Below are 12,384 nucleotides of genomic sequence, written 5' to 3' on the forward strand. Positions count from 1 at the left end.
ATTCAACATTGTATGTAATGACAGGAAAGACGTATGTACCAAAATGTACCAAAGGAGGCTAGCACAAAAGATACAGCTGAAACAAATAGACGATATCGAAGATATAAACGGAAGCTGGGAGAAAATTAAAAACAACATTAAAGCAGTAGCAACAGAAGATCTAGGAAAAGGCAAAGTCATACTGTACAGAAGAAACAACAACAATACATCATGGTTCAGAAAAGAAATAGAAGAAAAATGTAAAGAGAAAAGAGAGGCCTACACGAAGTACAAAACATCAAATACTCCAGAATCCCTATAGAAGAATACGAAATGAAACAAACAATTGGTAAGAAGAACAAAAAATTAACACTAGGAACAGTTTACAAAAAAGATGGAAAGCGACTTCTACGGTAAACAAAAACAAATATGGAGATTCATAAGAAACCACTGGAAAGAAATGGCAGAGTTGAAGGAATACAATAACATACCAGCAAACGAATAGGAAAGATACCTGACGGAACTGTTTAAAGGAAAGTAAAATAATAATCAACACGATAACGTACCTGAATTAAGACACGAAATAGAAATCAGTTTTCAGGAAGTAGAGATAGCCATAAATTCACTTAAAAATAAAAAGTCACCAGGACCAGACGGAATAACCAATGAGCTTCTAAACCACGGAGGAAAAAGTATAACCCTAGAGATGACAAAACTTATACAAAAACTAATATTGCACTGCAAGACACCAGACGCACGGAGAAACAGCAAAATGATACCAATGTTCAAGAAAGGAGATAAAGAAGACCCCAACAATTATAGAGGTATAAATCTACTGAACACCGCACTTAAGCTCACCACAAAATTCCTAACCAACAAAATCAATAAACTAACAACTTTATCAGACAAACAACAAGAATTCAGATCCGGAAGATCCTGCGCAGATGCCATATTTGTACTAAGACAAATCACAGAAAAGGCCATCGAGTACAATAAATCAGCATATTTATGTTTTATAGACCTAACAAAGGCTTTCGATCACATTCAAATCGAAGACGTTTTATACCTACTGTATATAAGAAACATACCAATCAATATTATACAAACCATCGAAAACATCTACTTACATAATCGAATATTATTAATAATAATATAAGTGGTTTCAGCAAACAACAGCAACGTAACCTACTCAACAATACTTTGCAGAACAAATATATCGTCCGATCTTTACAGAAACATTGCAATAAAAAAACTACCATTTCTCGAACGAATAAAACGTATTGGTCTTAATTTAGAACAGTTCAGTCTTACTATGCCTATTCATGTAAATGTTCCTCCTTGGATGATTAAACCTCCAAAAATAGACACGTCTCTAAAAGAACTCCCGAAACATTCCACACATCCTTTCCTTATACAGCAAGCTCATAAAAATGTAATATCCAAATACCCAACAACCCATCAAATCTTCATTGATGCTTCTAAATGTCATGAAGGACATGCTGCAGCCTACATCTACGAAAACGTCAAGTCTACCATACGAATCCCAACAAATTGTTGTATATATACCGGAGAACTTACGGCAATTCACCAGGCAGTGAAAAAATGTTGTTCTATCAATGAAAGCAAATTTGTTATCATCACCGATTCAATGAGCGCATTACTTGGAATAAAACAGCTATATACAACTCACGCCATACTTCTCAAGATCAAAGAAGAGTTATCTTATCTACAGACTCAACAAAAAGATATTTCCTTTATCTGGGTACCTTCCCATATGGGAATAAGTGGTAATGAGGAAGTGGACTCTCTGGCAAGCAATGCAACCACCGACCAAAGTATTGCTATCATAAATCAAATGCCTTGGACTGATCACAAAGTAAATATCAAAGCCCACGTGTACAGAGCGTGGCAAACTACTTGGGATCACACTGCTAACAAACTCAAAGTATGTCTAAGTCAAGTAGGAATCAAACTCATCTTACCAAATAATAGAAAAGACCAAGTCATCATCAACCGACTCCGAATAGGACATACTTGTCGTTCACACAAGCATATCTTCAACCAGGAGGCTGCTCCGATGTGTACCAAGTGCAACACTCAGTTGTCAGTGAAACATATAATTGTTGAGTGTCCAGTGTACCAGAACGAAAGAATCGCGTGTGCCCTTAGTGATAATTTAAAAAGTATACTAACGTCAAATTTACAGTCTTTATTAAGTTATCTTAAAATGACTAAACTATATACCAGATTGTAAAAAATATTTTTTTATGTAACAATATGTATCTTACTGTTTGTGTATGTCCCACCGCTAATAACCCTTAGTGGTTGATGCGGGTATATTTGTTTAAATAAAAAAAAATATAAGTGGTAAATAAGCAAGACAAGTCAGCCAAACGCTAAATTATTGAAAACACTACTGTGCTATATCAAATATTACCAAGCCTATAGCACAATATAAACTAATTCTTTGGTTAAACCATTTATTATAACAAAACCTATCTTCCTGTTAAATCTAATAGCAGCAATTAGCATTTTAAGATCATAAAATCTAATCACCGGATGAACAGATTCACCGAAGAATTGCCATATTTATTTAAGAATTGTTACTCGCCGTTAAGTCCCCAAAACCTCCCCTCGGCATTAAAAATAATTACACGAAAAATCCAATTAACCCTAAGCGTGCACCAACGAAATTATCACGAGCATTAAAGCCTTGTTTCAACAAACACCTTTCAATGCGGTGATTACCCAACCCTTTTATACAGACAGCACTTTTTGTGTACCGAAGCAAAAGCCGAAATTTAAAATGATTAATGTTGTTGATGCTTTTAATTGAATATAAATATCGCGACCTAAATATTTTGTTAACCACGTGCAAGATGGTTTCGACTTTGGCAATTACAGCGAGTGAGGTTTTTGCTGGAAGGATTAACGAAGAGAGTCGGGCACGTTCTAATAGCATTAAATGATTCAAAGGACCCGTGAGACGTATCAAAGGGAAAATAAATTAAGAAATAAAACCAAAAAATCAGATGATAATCTAGTAAAATGTTTATGGTCTATTAGACCATAGATTCCACGCAGCTCACTAAATTTCATTAAAATAGATTTAATAGATTTCGCATAATCATTTTGCAATTTAATTTTTTTTTACGTGACAACGTCTTAAATTAGGTTATGGCTCGGAGTCACTCATGAAAAAGTGTAACGCCCGCTCACGTCTGTTACGATGAGTCACCGAACGAGAGAGAGGCCCGCCGGACCGGCGAATGCCTTGCGTCTCTCTCCCACTCAAACATGATCAGTCCGCTGCGCGCGCAGCACTAGAGAATTAGGCGCGTTGAATCGGTGCGTGCTTGTGTCTCTGTCTTTCTCGAGCGTTCTTGGCGTTACAACTTTCGCAAGACACATTACAGCAGAAACACTTCCTTTCATATCATATTTCTCCTATCATCGTCCTATCCTCAACAAAATCACTCAAATAGAAATTAGTTAAGTTTAGGTTTACATGTACAATGTTTTAGTAAACAAAATATATTTCTATAGTTAAAATTTGTGCAATTCTTATTTTCATTCAATTCCTTGTTCCTATTGTGCAATTTAATAATATTCATATCAATAAATATTCTACCGAGAAAAAGACGTTGTCACGTAAAATCTTCGCCCGTAAAACCGACTTTACAGGCAACCGATTTTTTGTAATATAAATATACTATACCGGTCTCTTTTTAAATTAAATTTGTTTAAAATCTTGCATGGAAGTTTGCCAATTTGTGTACTTGGATCTGATGATCTTTGAAAACTGATTATCTGGACAGCTTCAGGCATGTTTTACAATTATAAACAATTTTTTGGCTTCTTCCTCTTCTTAACGTGCCCCATTCCTAAGGACATTGGCTATCATCATGGCCCATTTGACCCTATCTGCAGCCGTTCTGAAAAGTTCTATTGACGTTTTTCCACTCCATTGTCTCAGATTCTTCAGCCAGGACGTGCTTGTTCTCCCCGGTCCTCTTTTGCCTTCCACCTTCCCTTGTATGACCAGCTGTATCAATTCGTATTTCTCGTTTCTTAGTAGCCAACCAAAGTAGCTTATTTTTCTTTTCTTTATAGTGTTGAGTATTTCTTTATCTTTTTTCATTATTAGTAGCGTTTCTGCATTTGGTATGTGTTGTGTCCAAGATATTTTCCACATTCTTCGATAACACCACATTTTAAAGTTAATGAGTTTTTTCTCTGTCGCCTCTGTAATTGTTCAGGCCTCAACTCCATACAACAGGACAGAGAACACGTAGCATCTCAATACTCTCGTTCTAATTTTGATGTTGAGTTTTCCATTGCATAATATTGCTTTTATCTTATTAAAAGTACTTCTAGCTATCTCAATACGCCGTTTTATTTTCGTACTTCTATCCCATTCTTCATTTAGTTCGCAACCTAAGTACTGATATCTGTGCACCCTGCCTAAAAGTTTTCCTTTAGCATAAATACTGTCTTCCTCAATCTTGTTCTTGCGTACCACCATGATTTTTGTTTTATTTGTATTCAGTGCCATTCCATACCTTTTTCAGTATTGGGTAATGCGATCAAACAAGATCTGTAGTCCTTCTCTGCTGTCCGCAAGGAGTATTGTGGCATCTGCGTATCTAAGATTATTCAGAAGTGCTCCGTTAATAAATATGTCTTTATTTACGTCTTCTAATGCCTCTTTTAACAATTCTTCTGAATACATATTAAAAAGTAAAGGGAAAGCACACATCCTTGTCTCAGATACTCCACGATTTACAGGTATTTCTTTCGATTTTTGTTGGTCTATTCGCATTATGGCTTTCTGATATTGGTATAGATTGGCAATGATTCTCACGTCTTCGTCATCTAATTTTGTGTTCTGCATTATTTTAGCCATTCTTCGGTGTTGTACTTTGTCGAAAGCTTTTTCGAAGTCGACTAGACATATGAGTACGTCGCAATTGACATCTCGACATCGTTCTATTAGTGTTTGTACAGTAAATAATGCTTCTCTGGTGCCAAAGCCTTTTCTGAATCCCAATTGGTTTTCAGCTATTCTACCATCTAGCTTTTCATCAATATGGTTCATCAAACTAATTGTCCTGTGCTGTTTCAAAAACGCACTTCATTGCGTTTGATTTTTTGGATATTTTTGGCTTATACACAAATAAAATATTTCAATAACTATTAGCTTAAATTAAATTCAGAAGACAGCGTTAAAAAATACTCGGCAAAAAGTTGTTTTTAAAAAAAAAAAATTGAATTACGAACATTGGTGCCTGAGATACAACCAAAGTTGACTGGCATTTACAACAAAGTTATAAATAATAAGATGATAATCTTTGAACCAATATTTCCAATATATCATTAGTTATAGCTAAGATCATATTATTATCGTCTACACATTTTTTTATTAACAAAAGGTTGAAAGGCAAAACTGGGATGAGTGTAATGTATTTTGAGAAACAAGCATTCAAAGATTTAACATCCATGCCTAAGACAAACAAACACTTGCATTGTTTAAGTGTTTTAATTTTAAGGATCCTAAAAGGGTTCCTAGACATCTTGAACTTTTTGAGGCCTGTCTTATAACCCCAAATATTTGTCGCCAAAAATACAACAAACTGGAGAAACATTGTTAAAAACTAAATAAACAAAACACATAAATAATGCATACATACAAAACTTTTCTGGGTCATCTTTAATTTCTTTAACTAAGGTGTAAAACATTCCTTTATTTTTTCGTTCATTTACTATGGGATGTATTCAATACCTGCGTTTCTTCTTCTTCTTTGATCTAATATGAAGTAAACTTGCACTTATTAGGAAAAACAAATCGTCGTCACTTTCACTAGATGATTCTAGACATCTAGACATCATTATACCATTCTACATCCAAAACTCGACTAAATTTGTACTCTGTACAGTTTTTTCCGTAAATTTTGACATACAATCCTATCCACTCTGTCTCTTAGATTTTGCCACGTTTTCTTTTCAATTGTCTTTCTGAACAATTTTCATAGTGGCACCTTTTAACACTGCCTTATCTAAAATAGCTTTACAACTAGCCATTGCTTTAAAACACACTTAAAAAATATAACATAACCTCAATCACATTGTCAGAAATTCACTAAAACAGAGTTGACTTAGAGGCACAAATCTTTCTCAGCTGTGGAGCTGTGCCAAAACTTCACTAAAAAAGTGTTGTACCAACGTAAAAAACCGTAATATCGTAGAAAAAATTGGTAGACTGACAGAGAACAACATAAAGAGTTCAATTCTATGTTCTCCGGAAGAAGGACCCATAGGCCTATATGCCCTTATTCCAGTCACCGCCTCAATTAAGTTTATAAACATATCTTTTTCTATTGTATACTGTCAACTAATTTTACATACTAGCAAGCACATAACCTTGAGGTAGTTGCATTCTACTGAACTATTAATCTCAAGAGAATCCTTTACAAAGTATTATATATATATATATATATATATATATATATATATATATATATATATATATATATATATATATATATATATATATATATATATTATGTGATATTAAAAGTCAGAGATGCGCCAAGCAATTAATTAGCTAATTAATTAATTAAATTAAACTTATTTAAATGATGCAATTATGATTTTATCACACTATTTAATTCTCTTATCTCAGGGTTATATTTGTGCTTCAATATCTATGCTTTACATATGATAGGTAAGGTCTGAGGAATACCGGAATAATAAACATATATGATACAAAATTATATATTAAAATAAAATTCACACTCAAATATCTTAAACAAAAAATATCTCATATAAGGATTATCAAAATTTTGTTCTACGTACGTGAACCTTCAAAAATTAATGTTATATACTATATAATTTAAAATTTCAAATCAAAATTGTTGTTCTATATCTCCTGATAAATATTTCTATCTTTTCTGAAGCAATTAAAAAAAAACTTTGTTGATAAAGGAAAAACTGATGAATGGTAAAAAAAAACTATCTCTCTGATGATGAGTTGTCCAAATCCTTGTTTCTTGTAGCCTACACTATCTATTCTTAGCAGTTCCCTAGGTAATCAGCAATCTTACAACAAATTATTGCGAGCCACTCGTCTTCAATGATCCCCTTCAGATGCACGTATCGTTCAAAAGATGCTAGCCTCTTCTCCTCTCGATAAACTGAATCTCTCGTTCCGTCCTGAACAGTGACTCATGGAATATATAAGTAGAAAAGTATGACTTACAATATTTTACTGGATCAGCTTCCGTCAGGATACACTTAGTCCACGAAAACTCACAAACATTCACTTCTAATGCTTACAATCACTTGGGAACCGCCAAAGAACAACGACCGTTCGCCTTGGTCCCTTGGAAAACAGCTGATTCTATTTTCTCCCTCAAAAATCCAGCTAAACTCTCATTCCTACATAGCTATCTCCCTCATTTTCAATGTCCTTCAATCAGAGTTCCTCATACTTCCCACCATCTACCATTTAGATGACAAACAACAATTTTACCTACAATTATAAATTTCCTAAAAACTATTAACATGCTAATCGGTTTCTACAAATTCTTAAGAACTAACGGAGAAATATAATTTCTAAATTCTACCCTATTGTCTTTATTCACTGTCCATTTGGAAAACCCGGTCGTATTGTTCAATTCACTACGTTCACTAAAATATATTTTACAAAGAAAATAATTTATGCATATCTTAAATTTTATTTACTACAGGTAATCCAAAGATAATGGACTTTCGTTTCTTTGAAATATCTTTTATAGTTTATCAGTTGAAATATTTTGAATTATTATATTTTGTAATTTGAAATATATTAAGAGCAAACCAATATTATTTTTAATTTTTACATAGCATAACAACTCTCCAGGATATCTTGAAAATCTATTTAGATGGTCTATTTAGTAATTTTAATTTTATCTTTGGCGGATAAAATGAATCATAACAATAAATAAATATATATATATATATATATATATATATATAAATATATATTCCTTATGTATACTAAACCATTTGTTGATAAAATCGCGTGATTGAGTAATTTGAATTCAACTGAAACAGATCCCCAACATACCACAGAAGTAAATTTAAATACATACTAAATATCTGACAAAGACTATTTGCGGAATACCATGAATTTATTTGTATATATTTACATATTAGCAAGCTCAAATCATCAAAAGAATTCTCTGTGCACTTCTCATAAAAATGTATGCTGGAAAGCCTGTGATCCCTCTCCCAAATTTTATTTTCCATATTTTATATTCAGTCTATAGAATATAGTACAAGCTCTGTGTGTAGTAAAGTTAATAAAGAATGAATTAAGTTTTAAGAGATTAAATACACTGTCGTTGTGATTTTATTACAAAATAGTTGGTTAAAGAGCTTGATGTAAAAATTTAATTATTTTTTAAGTGTGCAAAGCTTATTAAACTTTCAAAGAAATCCATGTTGTGTAGTGCACATGAATGATGCTTACCAACTGCTTTATCAACCGTATAAAGAACGTTATTCTCGAACCTGGAGGCTTGTTAGTGAGCTTTGATGTAGTCTCATTATTTACCAATATTTCAGTAGAAGAATCGTTAGAAATTATACGCAGTGTAACGATTATTTTGCCTACCACATAGGGTATTATTATAGGGGGTTGAAAATTTGAAACAGAAATTACGGGACTAGAGATAGGGCTAGCAAAATAAACCGAAACTTTGGCGAACGGTTACTCAGGGTTTATTTGAGAGCTGGGTCGTGATTAAGTGAATGGCAAGGGTGGTTCTCAAAAGGAAACATGTTGGGAAGATTATTTGACCTTCGAGATGAAGTAATCTGCTTCTTGGAACAGCAAAAGCAAAATGAACTAAGCGTGGCCTTCAAAAAACATTGCACCCAAGTAATATTGGCTTATTTGTCAGACATCTTGGACTCGTTAAACAGCCTTAACCTAAAACTGCAGGATGAAGACTCAAATATAGTTACTCATCGTGATGCAATCAAGATGTATATTGAGAAATTGCAACTTTGGAGTCATAAAATATCAGAAAACCCCTACAATTATTCGAGTTTCTCTAAAGTAGAGTCAATCTCAGAGGAAACACGCTTCAAGGACATTTATGAAGGATTGAGTTTGAAAATCCAAATATCCAACCATTTGGAGAGCCTAATTGAAGAGTTTCATAAATACTTCCCAAACACTTGTGACGATAGTATTTTCAGAATGTCAATTGACCCATTCCATGTCAACATAGACTCCATACCCGAATCACTGCAAGAAGATGCTTTGCAAATAAAACATAATTCCTCTGTCAAAGACAACTTTGATATAATGGACAAACCTTCATTTTGGTTAAAATATTTCGAAGTGTATCCTAGTGTATCACGGAAAACTCTCCGTTTATATTTGCCTTTTTCAAGCACCTAGTTGTGCGAAAAGCATTTTCAACACTACTTGTGGCAATTAAAACAAAGTATCGGAATAAACTTACACGAATAGGCATACTAGTAAAGAAAATGCAAGCACATCCATCTCACTAACCAACCTAATCTACAGTATGGTGGAAATGAAAGGAATAAATTCGTTATTTCGTAAACCGGAGACTTTAAGGAAAAATCCTGAAACCCGTCAATTTTTATTTTTAAATAAGCTATTCGTAAAAATACATTTTTATTTTTGACGTCATCTACGTGAGCATGATAACGTCATTGCTAAAATTTTTGAATAGAAAGGGGGGTATTGTAATACATCATTTGAAAGGTCTTTTAAATACCTATTAAGCTATATCAATATGTCTAAGTAATTAAAATTTGTAATTGTTTAAAACAATAATTAAACTTTTATTATTACAATAAATATTTATTAAGTATTATTCAATAAATACAACGAAACCTAAAATTAAGTGCTCAAATTGTTTACCTTCAGCTAAAATACAATGAGAAAGGCGTGCCGCGAACTCTTCTCTAACATTCTCTAAAACTTCCGGAGTTATTTGAACAACCTCATTACGTATTCGTTCTTTCAGTTCATTAATATTTTGTGGTCTATTTTGATACACCTTACTTTTTAAATATCCCCATAAAAAGAAATCAAGAGGAGTCAAATCAGGTGACCTAGGCGGCCATTCTATTGTTCCTCTTCGACCTATCTACCGATTTGGAAAGACGTTGTTTAAGTAGTTGCGTACCAAGACAGCATAGTGTGGAGACGCACCATCTTGCTGTAGCCATAAATCATCTCTGTTTGGAAACAACCGGTTCAATTCTGGAAGCAAGAAATTTTGAAGAAATTCTAAATATCGAGGACCTGTTAAGTTTTCTTCGAAAAAGTATGGTCCAATACACCTATTATCTATTATTCCCACCCAAACATTAATTTTCTCTGTACTAAGTAGTACAGAGAAATACATTTTAGTACTTTCTAAGTACTAAACTTACTTTGTAGGGATGCCACTTTTCCTTCTTTAGCTGTTTAAGAACTTTTAAATGGTCCATGTCATTATCTAATGCTACTTGCCGTGAACTGTTATGAGGATTATCTTGAGAAGCTAACAGAACGTCTACTTGTTGGTTTTCAGATATTGGTTTTCTACTACCTTTAGGAAGGTCTTTAACATGACCCGTTTCTCTAAATTTTTTCTCAATTTTACTTACAGTGGATTGTGAAATTGGTTCTCGACGGGGGTATTTACTATTAAATAACGCACATACTTCTTCCTGCGTACGTGTTTTATCTCCATAACCAATCATTATGAGAATTTCAATTCTTTGCGTTTCAGTTAGCTTCATGTTCAAAGATACAAAGACTTTTTGAATACGTTTACTACAATAATACTATTAATCACTTGACAGAAAGATAATTAAGTTTGAATGTCCAACTATCAATGTTCATATTGATAAGGTAACTAGTTTTTTTAAAAAGGTAAAAAGTAGATAAAAAAGACATTTCATTACCAGTGATGGCCTTTATAAAATATATTTTTGGGTGTCAATAATACATCATATCAATACTTAATAAATATTTATTGTAATAATAAATATTTAATAATTTTTTTAAACAATTACAAACATCAAATACTCAGACATATTGATATGGCTGAATAGGTATTTAAAAGACCTTTCAAATGATGTATTACAATACCCTCCTTTCTATTTAAAAATTTTAACAATGACGTCATCACTTACATAGATGACATCAAAAATAAAAATGTATTCTTACGAATAGCTTATTTAAAAATAAAAATCGACGGGTTTTAGGATTTTTCCTTAAAGTCTCCGGTTTACGAAATAACGAATGTATTCCTTTCATTTCCACCATAGTGTATATTTCTTTTATTAATAATTTTTGTATTTTATAAAAACTGATATTATTGTATCTTATGGCAGTATAAATAAATGTTTTGTTTTCTATGTAATACTTAAGGGGCGTGGTACAAAAAAGTTTGGGAACCCCTGATCTACAGGGATCTACAGGGACCAGAGCTACAACAAATGGAAGAAGCACCGATGGGTTCAGCACTGTCGCAGGTAATAGCCAATCTTTTATGCAAGATATGGAATCAACAGCAATACAAAAAGCAGAGCATAAACCCAAATTGTAGCTTAGATATGTTGACGAAACATTTATTATCTGGACACATGGAGAAAAAAAAATACATTCCTGCAACACATCAACCATATCTACTCAAAAATACAGTTTATCATGGAACGGGAGAATAATCAAATACTTCCATTCTTAGATGTGTTGGTTATAAAGAACGAAGACGGACCCATAGGATATACAGTACACCGAAAGCCAACCCATACTGACAAGTTTTTACAGGCAGATTCACACCATTATCCTCCACAATTAAATTTTTTAATAAAAACTTATTCGCAATATCCGAAAAACTAACACATGAAGACCATGAGAACGAGGAAAATGTACAAAGTTAAAACAGCTTTAGGAAAAAAATCGCTTCTTCACGTCTATGATTGAAAATGCACGGAAATTTCGAAACAAAAGTAAAGATTCAGAAAAAGAGGAAAACCCAATCGGAAAAACTATCAAACCATATACAGGGTGAGTCATGAGGAACTTTACATACTTCTACCATATGTAGAGTCCCTCAGGGAGCATATCATGTGGCCACTAAAAAATGTCAACTCCTCTTCTTTATTAATTAACAGGGTGATTTGTGTAATTGACCATTTATTTCATTTTACTGTAGTGTTTATACAGCTCATTTGATTTTTTTAATTTTTGCATGATACAGTACACTACTATCAAGCATTCGACTGGTATTAGCTAAACTAAAAAATTCCAGGACTGGCTTTGGAAAAATTAATTTAGGGATTCGTATTAAATATTACACCCCGTATAAATTTTTTTTAAAATGCAAT

The 12,384-nt window shown here is 33.0% G+C and overlaps 2 protein-coding genes across 2 annotated transcripts in view; both read left to right on the forward strand.

Moving 5' to 3' along the window:
• LOC140449445 (vasoactive intestinal polypeptide receptor 2-like) overlaps positions 1-12,384 on the forward strand; it is a 482,093-nt gene that overhangs the window by 276,680 nt on the left and 193,029 nt on the right. The window lies entirely within an intron of this gene.
• On the forward strand, positions 8,801-9,430 carry LOC140449981 (protein FAM200B-like). Its single transcript, XM_072543398.1, has one exon. The coding sequence runs from the start codon at positions 8,801-8,803 to the stop codon at positions 9,428-9,430; it is 630 nt and encodes a 209-aa protein (XP_072399499.1).

The sequence above is a fragment of the Diabrotica undecimpunctata genome, chromosome 9, assembly GCF_040954645.1.
Source record: "Diabrotica undecimpunctata isolate CICGRU chromosome 9, icDiaUnde3, whole genome shotgun sequence".
In the NCBI taxonomy this organism is placed as follows: domain Eukaryota; kingdom Metazoa; phylum Arthropoda; class Insecta; order Coleoptera; family Chrysomelidae; genus Diabrotica; species Diabrotica undecimpunctata.

What these genes read in the sequence shown, in the direction of transcription:
- LOC140449981 (XM_072543398.1), top strand. Translation starts at nt 8,801, where the DNA reads ATGTTGGGAAGATTATTTGACCTTCGAGATGAAGTAATCTGCTTCTTG.